At 44.0% G+C, this 18,123-nt stretch overlaps 1 protein-coding gene across 2 annotated transcripts in view; it reads left to right on the plus strand.

Annotated features, from left to right (window-relative positions):
- Positions 1–1,173: 1,173 nt before the first annotated feature.
- Positions 1,174–18,123, plus strand: part of LOC126539210 (uncharacterized) — a 215,220-nt gene continuing 198,270 nt past the window's right edge. Inside the window, exon 1 of one of the 2 annotated variants that reach the window (XM_055074783.1) lies at positions 1,174–1,626. In XM_055074783.1, coding sequence (XP_054930758.1) covers positions 1,567–1,626 — 60 coding nt within the window. In that variant the 5' untranslated portion in view covers positions 1,174–1,566. The remainder of the gene's footprint in view (positions 1,627–18,123) is intronic. The other variant, XM_050185963.2, reaches the window with a different exon arrangement.

The following is an 18,123-nucleotide window of genomic DNA, read 5'->3' on the forward strand; positions in this document are numbered from 1 at the left end:
GCCACATCTTAGAAAGCACACAGGCTTTTCTTTTACTTGTTCCGTTTTGTATTGCCATCTTCGGTGTCCCATAGACTATGGCGTAATTGTGGCCTACTTCTAATATATGTTGAATTTATGGCACGTAAGCTTCTTCATTTGAGCAATGCATTGCTAAATGAGAAATCTGATTGAAGGAGAGTTACTTCAATTATTGATAATCGCTTGAACAGTTCAATCACAGATTCTATGAATTCGAACGTCTGGCTACGTAGATAACAATAGGAAGCACCGTATTCTTTCCTTTTGTAGGAAACTAGTAGTATAGATATATCTACGTAGAGGTTGAGATTACTTAATTTGGAAGCACTACACTATATTAAACGACATTTCATCTATCGCACTCACTTGAATACCCTCATTTGCTATGAGTGCTCTTTATTTCACCTTGTCTGCGTACTCTTCGCAGCCAACCTCCGCAAACAGTCACCAAACCACATAAACACACCCAAACAACGCACGAGCACATCAACCCATGACACACACACACAATCGCACGCACACACTTCAAGTAACAAAGGATTCAGATGTTAGCAATTAACAAATGTTCTAATTATATTACAACTTGGACGAAAGCCTTGGCATTTCCATCAGTTTTCCATCAATCAGTTCTACTTGTCACATTTTGTACTCATTTATGTCTATATATGCATTCTTCTTTCTCGGACGTTTACTGTCATCCGGGCAGTTCAGTCTAGTCACCCCATAGCTCCCCAACATACTTTCTTTTCTCTACCGACTTTCAACCTTCTGCAGGCTCCACACCTTTTCGTCCTTTTGCCGTCCCTGTCATACGAGCTCGGAATAAGTAAACAAAAAATGGAGAAGCTCTTGAAAAATAGGAGAGCGAACCGACAACTAACTCAGAGAAATGTGTACCTTCTCCGCTTCAAGATTTCCCGTGGTAGAGGAGAGTTGTGCCGAGCCGCCATGCGAGGCGCCACCCCCTTTGCCCTACAGAATCCGGCGAGCTGCCCCTCTTCCATCGCCCACACCTCATCCCCCGAACTCCCGCGCACTCCCGGCCCCTTCAACCCGCCTTCCCGTGCATCGCGCTCTCTAACGATTGGACGCCCAACTCCCGGTCACGTGGGTGCCGGCACGCGCTTCCATAAAAGCGCGCCGTCACACGAACGCCAAACTCAGAGTGCTTGCGCGGCACGCCGCAATTCGTTCACTGCTGTTTCATTTCTTCTGCAAGTGTCGCGTCACCGAAGGAAAATAAAAAAAAATAGTGTAAGCGGTCTTCAACGTTAGCAAGAATCATAGAGCACGTGTGGTTGCAGAGCAATCTGTGAAAAGCAGGAGGCGTTAATCTAAAAGCTCCGCTTTACTACGACAACGGAAAGGCAGTTAGTGAAGAAACGAAGGCGTCAGCCAATTTGCTTCGAAGTACACTACAGCCTAGCTAGCTTGGCGCAGCAGTTCGTTTTCTCCAGTTAGAGTTAACTCATAAGACGGCGAGTGTAGGGTAGCACAGACAGGCACTACTGCACTTCGCTCGCAACTTCAACTGCTTCGCCGACCATGACGTCCCTGTTTGGCGTGCTGCTGCTGGTCACCGCGTCGTTGTGTTCCGCCCTCATCGTAAGTGTGCTCGTTTTTGTTATGCACAAACCTTTGACAAGTAGCTGTCACTGCAGTAATGCGGCAAGCTTAGGAAAAAAGAAAAGCGTACGCTCATTGCCAGAATTATATCATGCTACGCTCTCCTATTTGTTTCTATAAGCGCGTCTATGTTCTGTTCGGTCACCTTTCTTTTCCCAATGTCAAACTTGCGTTATATTAAGCTTTGTCCGCACAGCGCATATCTTGGCGAATTAAGCTGCCTTCTTGAGTGAGCATCAAATAATTTAGGGGCAGAGAACGTCGTCAAGAGGTCATGTTTCAAGTGTTACAGAAAGCTTATTCTAGAAAGCGTTGTCTCATGGCGCGATGGCGCGTTGCCTCACGCTATGGCTACTGTAATCTATAACTAGTCATTTAATAGGATCCACTAAACTGCATATTGCCTCGGAGAAACAAAAAATGTATGCACAATATGACTTTTCATTTACTTTTTTTACAAGAGAGTAAAACATCTGCCACATTGCTCACCAAAAGAATAGCTCAGCCTCAAAGCACTCACGTTGATAGCTCTCATGTAGGTCGCTTAATTGTTCAGTTCAGCTGCTTTCGCTGCAGAGAAATCCTGCTCGGTCATAATTCTTGCATAACACTGTGCAAGAAATTTGCTGCTAACTAGACCAAATACGTCAGTTGCCCACTGAACTAGCCCACTGGCTATGGTTTTCTCACTCTGAGCACGAAGTCGCGGATTAGATTCCCGACGGCAGTGGTTTTTTACTGTTGGGAAGGTCTGAAATGGCGGTGTGTGCAAGTGGCCCAATTGTTCAAAATATAAAAAGAGGATAATGTAATAAGTCTTATCTTAAAGCTTTCGTATTTCTCTGGGTTGTCACAATCAACCAATCAATAAAATCAATAAAATCAATCAATCCACTACTCAATTGAAAGCTTTGGTGTCGATGCGAGCGCTAATGGTTTCATATAGTATACATTAGAATTGCATAGATTAGCGATACTAAAACAATGAAAAAGCAAGAGAGCTACGTCAGTTCAATTCATTATCCTGGTGTAAATCGATGAAAAATTGTAGATTATAGCGCGTCATTCGGGGGGGGGGGGAGGGGGGAATCGCAGAAATACTTTGGCAACTAAGTTTTTCATTGAAATGGACAATGTATTGTTCCACGTGGTTCTCATGTACACCGATACCGCGCTAGTGTAAATACGCCAAGAAATATGACGCAATGCTGAATACGGCAAGACATCTTCTTGCTTCTTTGTATGGCAAGTCATTACAATGAAAACTTATTCTGCAGTGCGAGTTTAAGAAAAGAAGAGCAGGAAATACAAAAATTTTTAAAGTCACTGCCTCTCTATGATTTAGTGGTGGTGTTATTGCACTGACTTAGTTACGCCAGTTGACAACCGCGGACAAGCTTGCACAAGGAAAACCTACACAGACTTTACCAAGGCCGAATGACAATGGCAACGAGAAGCTTGCATGTCCTACACAGTCGCTGAAAAATATTACAAGTGTTTTCGTTCTCTTTTATGCATTCGTAAAAGCCTACCGGCATGACAACATCGACGGGCCGCCGTGGACGCCTTCCAATCTTCACTGAACGTTTTCTTCTCTCCCGAAGCCCATGACAGAGGTTCCCATAGGGGGTTCACTCACAATATAGTGCTTGAGGGCCTCCTCCTCTATCCTAGTTGATGTATTACACTTAGTAAATCAATAAAACATGACTCTGATTCTGATGGAAAGAAGAGGCGGAGAAAGAAACCGAACAGCCAACTCTCGTATTACCTGTTGTATGCTAAAAATCGATGCCGCTGTTCGATACCGCCCAAGATCTGCACCAATTGTGTTGCGGATCATTACAAGATTGACGTCAGAGAGTAATGCGGTGCAGCCAGGCTTCCTTCAAATGTCATTCGGCCGCCAACAAAATATGAGAAGTATCTGCTTAGTTCGGCTAAGGCATACCATACGATTTAACTATATGCCTGCTTAAGTGATGCTGCTGGCAAAAGGACTGCCACAAAGGAGAATTAAAACGTTTCAATATTTAATTTAGTGAGCAAAATTATTCGCCGGAAACGCTATCATGACCTATATCACCTCGCCAGTAGCAAACTTTTCTTACCCGCCGCTGTAGGTTAGTGACTATGGCGCTGCGCTCCTGAACTCGAGGTCCCAAGTTCGATCCCGACCGCACTGCTGGCCGCATATCGATGAGGAACTGAATATAGCTGGGAACTGAGTTTGTTGCAATACACTCAGGTAAACTTGCCCACCTGTCTGGCGCAGCACCTCTGCTAATTTCCATGGTGGCCTAATGACTTCGGAAACAGTTTTCTTTTTTCTTTCATTGTAATACGCGTATACGAAATTGTGTGCCACCGAGCGCATTGAACACGCCCGCCTCACCATCACAATTCAAATTCCACAATAGCGTTCAAAACCGTGAATTAAGTGGTTTGTATTTTATACTGGTTCAATTTCGTTGCACTTGTTCTCCTAAAGACAGCCTATGAGCTGCGGCAACAGGAATCGACAGAAGGCTTTTTTGTATATAAAAAAAGTTTGTTTTGTGACATTGAATTCTGTGGCTTTTACGTCTCCGAAACCACGGCCTAGGTATTATGCACGTGGTAGTGGGTGACTCCGCTATTAGTTACGCCACCTAGGGTCATTTAGGGTGCGCCTAAATCTAAACACACGGGCGCTTTTGCATGTAGCTTCCCAGAAAATGTGAGCACCGTACTGAGATGCTACCCGCGTACTGGAGCTCGGCAGCACAATGCCATAGCCACTGGGCTGTCGCGGCGGGGGGCGGGGGGGAGGGGGGAAAGTCTGTGACATATTCGTCTCACGACTGACATTCAATTGAGTGCTTTTTCAAGTGTAATGTCGCTTCTCCCAGAGCGAACAAGTAAACTGCGAATGGTGCTCTCCAGAGGGCACTTTTAGGCAAGTTTGGCAGAGAACGCTACGGGGTTAAAATAGGTACGAGGTGTTCCGGGATATGTGTAAAGGCGTAATGGTTGCAGGACTTCGAGTGTGACATTGATTGTCTCCTCGCGCATTAGCACACATTTATAGGGCATGTTTCCGCTGGCAGCTAGAAGACGTTGGTATGGCTCAGTGGTAGAGTGGCTGACTCCCACACAGCAGGCCTGGCCTCGATCCCGGCAGGAACGGGGTTTCTTTGTTCTCATCTCAGGCTATTTCGGTTGGCACAATATCACCAACCGATATGGCTATTTGAATGAGCCCATAAGAGCTGGCGTTGTAATATGCCTAAAATCAGCCCCGCGCCTCATACACATAGAGATGATAATGAAGGCGCAGGCTCTCCCTGCGTCATCTCTATATCTCCGAAATTTTCACTTGACTTAAAACCCTGCAACGCTATATGGTTGCAGCACTTCAAGTGACCCTAAAATTCAGGCCAGCAAGAAGAAGGAAATTGCCATAAGTTAAACTAAATAGCAGATAGATGAGACGTCGTTAAGAGCTAAACAAAGTGTCGTAGAAATGTGACACCAGGTGAGGATGTATGGAAGAGGAAGGAAGAAACTCCCCTCACAGTCGCGTGATTATTTCTCACTTCACTGTGTCGACTGATCGTGACGCTGAGCGTCTAACTGTACCGAACTCACTATCGAAAGACATGTCTAGAAAAAAATTACAATGCCGTGAAGCACCCATGCGTGAAATACATCTATTTTACACGGCGCCATGTGCTTAAAACACGAAAAAAACAAAACGCGCAGATTACGCTGACCACATTACTCCGTCAATTAATCGGGTTCGTAGCCAATGATCTATTTGTTTTTGTATATTTTTTACTGCGGCTAATACTTTTTATAGCGTTGACGAAGCGTGTGGGTGGACGGGTGAAAATGAGCTGTCGTCGACGGACGTCTAATTCGCGTTTAACGATTCTGCCTGATTAGACGGACGACGCCGTCCGCGTGAGTCGTGGACAGCCGTGTATCTGGCCTCTTCGGTCTCTTTATTTAGCTCCGGAGATGACGGTCCCACCGGACACACCCCTGTGAGGAATCTGGGTCGAGGAAGTTTAGGAGTGCCAGACCCAGCTGTAGCGCAATTAAGAAAGCGGAGCTACTTAGTTGGTTTCGTGGGGTCAACGACTGGGTAAACTATCGCCTAAATTGATATGTCATTTTGCTTTTTGTTGAGTGTTTGCTAGGTTGATCATAAAATGCATAGGCATTGCACGGTATTTCTTACATCTTTATTTTTGCATGTCGCGTATGAATGTTTAGGGCACAAGGTGAACTATGAATAGATGCAAGCGCAGTGCTTAACTGGCGTAAGGATTTCCTCAGATACATCAATGCTTTGATGGGCTGACCAAGCATTGTAATTCTGGGCTTTTAGTTCAAATGAAAAAATAGATACATAATTAAAGGGGGAAATAAAGGAGAAAAAAGAAAATAAATAAAGAGAGAATGGAACAAACAAAGTAAGAAACTGAAAAAAGAATCACGTAAAATACTTAAGTGCGCGCCTCTTCTATCAGGTGCGGGAGATTATCAAAATATGCGGAAGGGCACATCAAACATCGGCGATTGAATTCCGACTGCACTCTCTTTGATAAAACTCCGACAGGAAATTTCAAATCAGGATATACAATTCTAATAACCCGCATGGAAGTTTTTAGCCGACGTGTCCTCCTTGTTAATCAGGACTGTGGTCATCGCGGCCGAGTACATTTCAGGACATACATCTTTTTGGGCGAGTCGGTGTTTGCTGAACGTCGTGATATACTAGAGCAAAAAGATAAAACGACAAAGAAAGATTCTAAGTGACCGGCAGAAGAGAAAGAAAGGCGGCGCTATCTTTCTCTTCTGTCGGTCACTAAGAATCTTTCTTTTGCCGCTTTATTGCGCTACGATACCATGACGTTTTACGAGCAAGTGAACGAGATTGCCTTGGCAAATGCACGAACGAAATGCTGTGTATTATGAGCAAGAACTTTTCATTTCGGATAAAATTGTAGGAATCTTAATTTCCTACTCTAATGCTTCCTAAGAAGCTTCAGGTTTCTATAGCAAACAGTCATTTCTCAAGTACGGGCACCTCTAAATCTGTAGTTATGCGGGACGTATGTCCGGCGTACATGCACAGAGGCGTCACTACGTTGGCGTGTTCATTTCGGGCTGCGGCTTAACGGTATTGCAATTCAAGATGATGTTGTTCCTTGTGATTAGCTGCGAGAATTTTACAACCAGTAGAACACACACCACTTAGCAGTTGTTGTATCGTCAGTCGGACACTGCGCTTCAAGAAGCGCGAGGTAGACGGAAGCTGACAAGCTGTAAGAACGGACGTTTGTTTTCAGTTCACGTCACAATATAGGGGCGGGGAAAGGAAAAAGAGCAAGAGAAACAACGTAAGGGAAAGACAAGATTCATGACCGATCCCCCAGAGTGGGTTGAGCCATTTCACTAGGGAACAAGAACAAAATAGGCAGCCGGGATGGCACGTGTACCTGTCGGCTTCAGTTAAGCGAAGATACAATGACAACAGGGAAGTTACGACAGTAGGTGCAACACTGCAGTTGCAAAATTGTTCGCAGCTAGAAAATCTACTTTCCTGCATAAGGAACCAACCGCAAACTTCTTCCATAGTAGCCCGTCTCCATAGCTGTTTCTTAGACAAGAGATAGAGTAAAGATGTCGACAGCCTAATTGCGTAACAAAGGAAAAACACTACGGACAACGACACAAACACTCAAGCTAAAAATGAAAGGCGAGTGAAAATGATCATAATAAGGCTACGTTGAAGATCCCACATACCATGGGAACCAATGTACCGCGAAGAAATTTGCGGGTAGCTGGGACGAAATTCACAAAGCTTTTGTTTGTTAGCGCTTTTTTCCATTGACCAGCCGTCTTGTCGATTGATATTCTTCCAGGGTCGCCATTCGCTGAACTATTATTTTACGAGCATTTCTACCGCAAGGGCTTTTTACAGCGAAGCTGTATGTGGCTAGGCATTTTCATCGTCCACGAACAGCCCGCACAATACAAGCTCGTTGGCACCCTTCGGCGCAACGGCGCGAACGTGCACCTGCAGCTGCTCACACGTTCGTCGTCGTCGTCGCCTTCCCCAGCTGGCTCCGTTGCCGCTGATTGCTTAAGGGTGTATGAACCATTTATTGGCAAGATAAAACTATCGTCGTCGTCGTGGTCGTCGTCATCGTCGTCATCATCCTCATCATCATCATCAGCAGCAGCAGCAATGGCTCGAGCATCGTCGTCTTCTGCCACAGCTGGCTCCGTTGGCGCTCTACATTCCAGCGTAGAATTTCATTTCTCTTCTGCCGTCGTTATGCGAGGCCGCACTCATTTTTTTTTATTTACGGTGGCATGAACCATTGCTTAAGGGGACATCATCCATTCATTGTCTTACGCATTTAATAACAGAGGCGGTACGAGAATGTGTGTGCATACCTATCATCACGGTGACGACCGATCAGGAACATAAATACGTTCGTACTTTTGTTAAAAATGTGTCACCTCCGTGTCATGTGCTAAACAGCTTGGATGGTCATCCATTTTCTCAGAGTGGAATGGCTCATAATTTGTTGTAATTAAGGGGGTCCTTGTTATGAAACACCGTTTCGATTTGGCCTAGTTAATTCTAGAGCGCCGGCCTCCGCTGCCACAGGCTGTGGGTACGATTTCCACCGCCGCCGTGCACTCGCTGGTTTAAATGGGCACAAGTGTGCCCCGCCCCCGCATTTGAATTCCTTCACCGTAGATACGCTTGGCAAAGGAGCCTGTGCCCAAAATTCCCGTCGGAACCCTCGTGAGCGCACGAAAAAAAAGAGAGCGTGTGCGCGCGTGCGTGTGCGAAGAAATCAGCAGAGCATAAACGGGTTGGGAACAGGATAATATGGCATAGTATGACTCTGGGGAGGAAGTCCTCTTGGGCTGCGCTGCCGCACAGGAGACAACCTTATGTTCGTGCAGTGTTTTTCTTTATGTAGGCCACCGTCTAAGAGCTGGGCCGAAAGCCAACCCTGCGCCCCACTGGCACGAACCCGTCCTGAAGGTTTGACCAAAAACGGGTGCGCACCCCATTGTTATGAAACAGATGTGCACATGCCCAGTGGCCAAGGGATAGAGTAGCCATAGTGCGGCCCATTGGATAATATGACAGAGGCTGTTGAATTTCACGCATGATACCATTAAAAGGTCCGCGTGCCTTGGAGATAGTAACGAGTAGACATTATATGTGCAAGATGTACGTCTTCATTTGAACAGAGTTGCCTTGACGCGCACTGCTTCGGCGCTCGATCACACCTTTGTAGCCGTCTCACTGTGGGAAGGCCCAATATGGCTTCGCTTTTCAAAGTCAGTCTCGGGATAGAGATTTACAGTGTATACATCAATCGAGCAGAAAGCGCTGGCATCCCTATACAGAGAAGTTCGCATGTGCGCAAGCGCTATTATCGAAGAGCTTCGCCGATATGCCATAATTAATGAGCGGCATAGTAGGCGAGCAAGGGGAAAAGTATCTTTTCGCGTCGTGCTACGTGTTTTCTCGCCGTAAAAAACTTCCGCTGCGCACCTTCTTCACAATGCCGTTGCCGGCAGCCTAATTGTTACTTTTCTCACCACAGACGCCACACCTCGGATAGCCTTTGTTGCCGTTGTTGTGGGTGCCATTATACACAGAGAAGGTCCAACAGCAGGTGTTCGCGACACGTCACCGCTTTTCGTGTGGGTTTGTGAGCCCGAACACGCAACGGAAGCTTATACAACGCAATGAGGCGTGACCGCTCGGGGGAAGGAGATGCGAATCCTTCGAGAGGCGTAATACGCCGTTTCTACTGATAGGTAGTCGCTTTTAGTGCACTCAAGCAGGAGGACAAACTGCTAGGCAAAGAAGGCTGCAGAAGAAGTTATGGAGAGAGGTCCCGGCTTGAGGAAGTGGCAGGGGATGCAGGGCCGCTGGAAAAGGAAGCCCGAAAGCAGAGCTAATGAGGTGACCACGGGCTACGCCAATTATGGGGCCTTCGCGAGCCGGAAAAGCTAACAGGCGTTCCGGCAGAATTGCCAGGACAAGCGCCACTTATAGCCGACGCGGAAGCCGCTGGGAACTTGGTTCCATCGAACGAACAACACCACATGCGTTCGTGGTACCGCCTTCCGCGTTTTGTATTCATTTTTTTTTTTTTCGTACACCCGAATCCTAATATGGCTTAGTCCTCCCGCGAAATTCCTGAGGGAAGTCCACAACCAGCAGTCGACACTAACTGAAGTCATTCTACTGGAACATCGACCAGACTATGAGCCGAGCTTTGGGGTAGTTTGTGCATTACTTGAATTTTAGCACACCACGGGCTTGACCAGCATGTGAGAAAATTTCATCTGACGGACTATCTATTCATGCCCTCGGCCGCCTACATCATCACCACTAGTACCTCTTTTCGTTTGTCAGACACAAAGTAGCAGGCTGGAGGAGTCTAGCTCGGGCTTAACTATTTTCCATTTCGTTAATGAATGTCTTTACCCGCTTTTATAAAATACCCACCGCAGTAGAACCAATCACAACTTTCTATTGACGGGTTCGATTTCTTAGCGCGGTGTCACGTGTTCACTTGCTGATCCGAGTGACTGTACGAGAACGCACCAAGGCGAAAGAACTGCGATAAAGAGTACTTGAGGTGTCGGTGGGAAAATCCAACCTATTGAAAAATAGTGCGGACCTCTTCGTTCTGGCGACGCTAGTTGGCTTCAAGGCACAAAAAACGCGAACGGACGGAGTATTTATACCGCCTGAAGCAAAAAAGAAAAACAAGAATAGCAGACTTCTCACATCTGGCAGAATCACTGCCTAATTTCAAGCGAAGCTGGTGCTCAGTCTAATTGCGTTAGGAAGTGCAATTGTGTGTAATCAAGCCAAAAGCATTTAAGCTTTGCAAAAACATTACGCAAGAAAAGGACCCAGGTTTGCGCAAATATGTGTCAATAGTGTCGTATTTGGTTCGATAAGGAGACCGTCAAAAACATCCGTGGTATATCGTCGTAGTTAACCCGCCTGTACAGATTTAAACGCCGCGCGCATACCGAAAGTACCATTCTTCCGTTCCCACCAAAACTAGAGTCGATGCCGTTCTCGCTTTAGGAATGACCAGTGGGTGAACGTCTCCTATGCTTGGCATTCCACTTGTAAAAATGTACAATGTGGGTATTCCTTAAACAATTGCGAACTAATAGTATTGACAGCACGAAACGGCACGTGCGCCGTTTCGTGCTGTCAAAAGTTTCTGCATGCAATGCCAACGGGCCCAACGTACCTTGCTGTTTAAGCAATTGCTAATCTCAGAAACGTTGAACTTTCACCACACTTTACCCATACCTTACGAAGCGTGAACACGTTGTCAAGTACAGATTTCTCCGGAGACTGCAAAACATCGCAGATGGCAGCCGTATAAAGCTTTTTGGGCATTTGCCCAATGAATTTTATAATTCAAAGATTGTAGCTTAGCCACACGCAATTAATTTCACTTGCATATTAGCCGTTACGTTTGCGCCAGCAATTGAGCCAGGACAGCAGGCTAAATTCTACGCTGTTCATAAAACACGTAATCACCGCATTATCGCGCATTAAGAGAGCTAGCGGTGCTAAGTTCGGGTCAATTTTTCGTGTTTTGTCTTTGACGTACCTTTTTTAGGGAACTACTCGTCAGATTACAGGGGTATTTTACAGATTATAGCACATTGCATTGCTGACAGCCAGAACATAAATATTAAAACAGGTCACATGCTGCATCCTCCAAAAATTAACATACTATCGTTTTGCTCTCATGTGCCATGAGTTTTGTGAGCAATACATTTTTAAGCAAGTTGTTAACACAAGCCGAATTATCTTATGTTCTGTTTCGTGGCAGTAGTATGTGAAATACACCTGCCAATACGCATACATGGTCTTTGCGTCACGGATTCGTGGGAAAAAAGTAGGCTAAAGCATGAAACTTTTGCTAAAATGTGGTACACATAACAAAAGTAACAAAAGAAACGTCTAACAGAAACCTCTAACAAAAGAAAGCGCGCAGCGGGGAAGATCTGCAGAAACAGTTTTTTTAAAGGCGCCACCAATAAAGACCTAAAAAACAAACTAACATATACAGGGCTTTTGAAGACAGAACGCTGAAACCAAGGTAACCCCATTTACTCAACCATGCCCATTTTGCAAAAAAGAAAAAAGCCTCGCTCCGAAAGCAACGACCTCTGGCCTCATTCTAATGGCGCCAAGTGCGCCTTCATTACGGCGAGAACAAACACGGGGAAAGGCTATGCAACACGCTCGACTGCGTACAAAACATACGTTACGTGGCTTACGGGGCGTTGTGACATACTGCATTATGTTCGCATATACTCAAAACAGAACCTCGGTATACGTGTAGCTGTGTTCTCAGATAGGATAGTTCGAGCCGTTGACAATTAGAATAACAAGAACGGTGCGTTTTCGAACCGCGCCCTTGTGATAGAGTGCACGTTGTGTCGTTCTTTCTTTTCTTTCTTAAAATATTGCTTCACCACACACGCGGATGCCAAGCCAACGATGAAAAGGGCTCATTATTTCTTGCCACTTGGCTGATTCTTCGTTGTGGCTTGTAAGAAACAACTCCGTGCTCTGCTTTGTAAGAAAATAATAATTGCTGTCAATGTTTTTCATTATTTACTGGCTTGATGGGACGTGATTTTTGATGACCGAGTATTCCTTGCTTCAGGTGTCGTTTATCCTATAGCCGTACTTAGCGAGAAAGTTGAGCTGGATCATTTCATGAAAAAAAGAGTGCGTTTCTGCATTCCGCTTCTCCTGCTCGCCACTTTTGTTCCTCTACTTTATTTACCTTGCATGCATACTGTATTTACGCGTCAGTACTTTATTGTTATTCATACTTTCTTTGTACGAATGAGCGAAGAAACGACGACCATCAAGGCTTTCAATAAAGTGGTTAGAAATGATGGCGGCCCTCTTCATGTCAGGCTCAGCTATTTACATCGCCACTCGTAGCCATCACGTGTGTTCATAAATTAAACACCTCGCTACCATTAACGTTGTTCATGAAGTAAAAAAAAAGTATAGTTATAGTATTTGTTTTCCGCAAATGGAGGAAATCTGGAGAAAAGGAAAACTAGTGTGAGCAAAAAAAAATTCCAAACATAAAATTTGCGAGAGGAGGGAGAGAGAAAGAAATAAACAATCAAGAATCAAAGAGACTTACTTAATCAAATAAAAATAAAATTGATGAACTCCGATCACTTGAGACGGTTAGGTTGACGTGCACCATGCTCTGAAGTCGTCAAGTAAGCGACCCTAAGTTCCTACTATTGCAATTAATTGCAATAGTAGGAAAATGTTGCCACAATTGTTGCCTTCATAAAGGCAACATTTGTGTTGCCTTTATGAAGGGCGTTTCTACAACGACGCTGTTAGGGGTTCCTTTCCCCACTACCGTGTCAGCGTGCAGAAAAAGATCCCGCAAATAGTGCGATGCCGGACGGACCCGCGGCGGAGGTGACGCATGGGCTAAGCACAGCCCACACGTGGGCCCATCCCGAAGATACTACAATACAGGGCCGATCCGCGGCGTAGGTGAAGCAGGCGTTAAGCAATGCCCATACATGGGCCGATTCCAAAGTGAGAGCAATGCACGGCCAACCCACGGCGGAAGAGAAGCAGGTGTTAAACACTCCCCATTAGTGAGTTGATCTCAAAGATAGTGCAATGCTGGCCCAACCCGCGGTGGAGGTGAAGGGGGCGTTAAGCAATTCTCATAGATGGGCCTATCCAAAAGTTATTGCAATGCCCGGCCAACCCGCGGCGGAAGGGAAGCAGGTGTTAAACACTCCCCTCCCTATACGTGAGCTGATCTCAAAGATAGTGCAATGCGGGCTGATTCGCGGCGGAGGTGACGCAGGCGTTAGGCGCTCTCCATACGCGGCGGACGTACAGTTCACCATTAAGAGGAAGCTTTAGCTCTGGTGCTCCTATCTAAATACATGTAAAAAGAGAATTCGTTTTTCTCGGCAACCACTGCACCAAATTTGACGAAGTTTGCTGCATTTAAAGGAAAACCTCAAATCTAGTGACCGTTGGTTTCGAATTTTCGATTTATTTCCTCAATTTTTTATAAAATATTCGCAAAGATCAATACTCTTCAAAAAACGATACTATCAAGTTTACAACTCAGTAACTCAGCCAAAAAAGTGATAATACAGTTCTGTGAATTGCGCCTAATAGTACATCTCAAGCGAACAAAATTGATATGTTACGCATGAATCTCAAGAAATTTAGTCAAATGGAAATACAGCTTTTGCAGAACCCTTGTAAACAACGTAACAAATTCATGAATTTGTTACGTTTGCCATCCTGTACATTTACAGATGGAGGGACTGTAGATAAAAAGCTGTCCTTCAACAGCTCGACGTGTCCACAATCCCCGTTTCTGCAGGGAGGCAGCATAACATATGCGCACATACATATACATACATATATATAGCTGTATACATAGCTTCAGTGACATGTTACTCACTCACACTTTGCTTCATGTAAACAAAGAAATGCAATAACACAGATACATAACGCTACCAGATATTACATCGAAACCGTATACATCAGTTTCAGTTCCTTGGATGATGACGTGAAAATATCAAATTGGACCGAATTATAGTAATTTAGCAGTGTCGTTATTAAGTATTTAAGGCATTGTTTCCCATAGTTTGAACGTGGTGTTGGCACTAACCAATCCTCAATGTCTCTTGTAACGTAATTTGTAGATTTTTCTCTGAAGTTGGGCTAGAGTACGCAGGTTGCTGCTATTTCGACGGATTTCCAGTTTATATACGTGACTCAGACGATATCTGTAGAGATTGTGAGCTGGGATCACACCAGAATTATTAAAGAAGGTTATTGTCGATGCTGTGTAGGAAGCGTTATATGCGTGGCGGAGATACTTCGTTTGTAACCGGTGTTCTATGTTCTAGGTTGGTGGATGTTGTATTACCCCATACTAATTGGCAATAGTTTAAATGTGATTGGGAAAGTGAGTTGTACAGCAAGAGTTTAATACGCGCGTAAAGAATGTATCTCATACGGCCCTACACCAGTTATTCTACTTATTTGCTTAGAACGTGTTTGACATGATTGTCCCAAGACATGTTCGCTGAAAAGGAGACACCCGGACATTTGAAAGTCTCGACTATTTCAATAGTCCTTGAGTTTAATACAATGTCTTGATGAGGAGGTATTTGCTTGTTTTTCGGTCTGAATATAACTGCTGTTGTTTTGTTTGCATTTATCTTCATTAAATTCACTCTCGACCATTCCTCTAAGGATTTCATGGCATTGTTGCATTGTTCTATAAGACCTTGAATATTATTACCAGTGAAGAAAATACTCGTGTCGTCCACGTAGATAATAAACCTTGCCTGAGAGTTAGTATTGACGATATTATTCAGATATATATTAAAAAGCAAAGGCCCTAAAATACTTCCCGGTGGCACTCCACAATGGATAGCTCTATTCTTAGAAGTAAAGGTGTCGATTTTCACAATTTGTGTTCTCTAAGATAAGTAGGATTTGATAAGAGATAGTGCCTGACCTCGTATTCCATAATAGTTTAATTTCTCCAATAAAATGTTATGATCAACTAAATCAAAGGCCTTAGAAAAGTCTACGAAAATACCAACAGCTGTAGCTTTGTTTTCAAACTCTCTTAATATCTATTCTTTTTGCTCTACTAATGCTAACTCGACTGACTTTTTCTTACGGAAACCAAACTGGTGTGGTGTTGACAGGTTATGTTTTTCAATAAAATTTGTCATCCTCGAATGAAAATTTTTTTCAAACACCTTTGAAAATATTGGCAAAATAGATACCGGCCAGTAATTTCCCAAATCATTACGATCTCCTTTTTTATATAGAACGGTTACTTTCGCAGACTGCATCTTCACTGTAAAAATTGCCTATTCGAAACACATGTTAAAAATATGGGTGAGTATTGGGGCAATGATTTCAACTACATGTTTAATTGGGCGCACTTGAAAACCGTCAATGTCACAACTACTGCTATTGTTTAAGGTTTTTATAACTGACACAACTTCATTCGGTGTGACGGGCTGAATGTATATTGTGTTCTCATTGTTAGTGCAAATATATTTACTAGCATGACAGGTCGTAGCGTGAGTACTAGCCATATCTGCGAAAAAATTATTAAATGCATCAGCTAGTTCATTACCTGATAATTCTTTGCCATTAATTTGTAACTGCAATAAATGTTTGTGGCAATCACTAAGATTCAAAAGTTGGTTCAACCTCGCCCATAGTAGACTGTGTTTATGGCTTTCGATATGCAGAAAAGATGAGTAGTATGCTGTGCGTACATGCCGTAACTTCGTAGTGAACTTGTTTCGAAACTTTTTAAATATGGCAAGGTCATCTGTTGATCGCGCGTGGAGGAAATGTTGGTATAGCTTGTCCCTTTTTGCATTTCATCGCGTAAATCAGGTGTAATCCATGGTTTCCGGGTTTTTCTACTTTTCCTACGTGTCCTGAGAAGGAAAGCTGTGGTGGTATAGGCGGGACAATACATCAATGAACATATTGTAAGCCTCATTGGCATCTGTTAGGTTAGTTATCACATCCAAATCTACTGTCAAAAGGGTATCACAAAAAGATTTCAGAGTTGTGTCTGTAATTATTTGGTATGATAGTGGTGGGAACTTTTTTCCTCTTAATCCGCTTATTTCAGAACACACAAACACCGGCAAATGGTCACTGATAGAACAAGATAAGACTCCGGATTTATTGTTTGACTGTAAGGAATTAGTGATAAATAAATCCAGAGTTGACTGGCCTTGAGGTGTAACCCTAGTAGGCGTGTTGATTAAGTTGACAAAACCGTTCGATAATATAACCATAATGAAAGAATTCGATGACTGACTATTCGAACGAGATGTCAATGTTGAAATCTCCGCCAGCTATTGCAATTTTGGAATTATGATTTTGAACCACATATGCAAAAAATTGATCGTAGAAATTTATAAACGCCGGTATATCACCAGTCGGTGGTCGATAGCACACAGACAATACATGCTTACCAGTGCATAGTGACAATATTTCATAGTCAGGTGAAATCACAGTATAAGAATCAAGGATCTGAAATTCAACGTCATCTGCAATCAGCAACGCTACTCCACCCCCTCGAGAGTGTGACCTGTTTAAATAGTAAGTATTATAATTAGGCAACCTAAATATATCACTTTCAGAAGTGCTCCATGTTTCGGTTAACAAGATAACGGAATATTGAAAGGAAAATGCGGTAATCAGCTCCTCCAAGCCCGACATTTCGTTTCTCACAGATCGCGTATTTAGGTGGATACATTTTATGGAGGTTGTAGTAAATGATGCTACAATTTCATTTACATGATTTGGTAAGTAAAACTCCTCTTCATCATACATCCCTCAGGTATTGCAACCAACTCCACTGTTTAGAGCTCCTCAAGTTCGTACTTATCCTTAATGTGAACTGCATGAGCTCCCTCGGTCTTCCGTACAAGGACCTTGCCATTGACGTGCCAAACAAACTTATAACCCTTTTGCCTTGCCACTTCTTTCGTAGCACGTAGAAGCTCCCTGCTGTGTCGAGTCAGATTTTCTTGAAAGAAAATTCAAGGGTTGTCGCCAGTGAGGGTGTACTTCTTTTTTAGCCACGCGTCTCTGGTCTCTTGCTTTGTGAAGCGGATAATAATTCCTGGTACCTTGTCTTGCTTAGCGAGCAGCCGATGTACGGATGCGATATCAGCCTTTGTAAGCTGAGGCACTCTAAGCTTATCAGCGACTTCATTTAGAGAGGTCATCAAGTTTTCACCCTCCACAACAGGGATTCCGTGAACTTCCAAGTTCAGTCGCCTACTTCGGAACTTAATATCATTCACCTGTCTTATAAGGTCGCATTCTGCAGATGCATGTGCCTTTTCTCTTTTTTCCATTTCTGTCACCCTTTTTCTTAGCCCCTTGATTTCAGTGTCTTGCTTAGTTATCTTTTCTTGAAGTTCATCGAATTTCTGGGATGGAAACTGAACCGACTGTTCCATGCTATTTACTTTTCCTATTAAAGCCAGCAAGCTCTCAAGTTTCTCGTTTATCGATGCAAAAACTTAATGTACGTCAACTTCATCGTCACTACGACTACCCCGAGGGCCCATGCTCTTACATGTCACGCACTTCCAGGCCTTCTTTGCCGTTTCTGATTTCGATTTGTTAGAATTTTCTAGCAGGCCAGCACACTTCCCGAAGTGGTACATGTGTAAACACTCGCTACATTTCACAGACCCTTCATCCTCTACAGGCAAGTGGCACGATAAGCAGGTGTCGCGAATAGTGCTATAAAGGCACAAACAGACAAGAAAAAAGAACCAGGAGCTAGAAAGTTCTGCAAAGCAACTACTGGTTAA

Source organism: Dermacentor andersoni, chromosome 3 (assembly GCF_023375885.2).
Source record: "Dermacentor andersoni chromosome 3, qqDerAnde1_hic_scaffold, whole genome shotgun sequence".
Lineage (NCBI taxonomy): Eukaryota > Metazoa > Arthropoda > Arachnida > Ixodida > Ixodidae > Dermacentor > Dermacentor andersoni.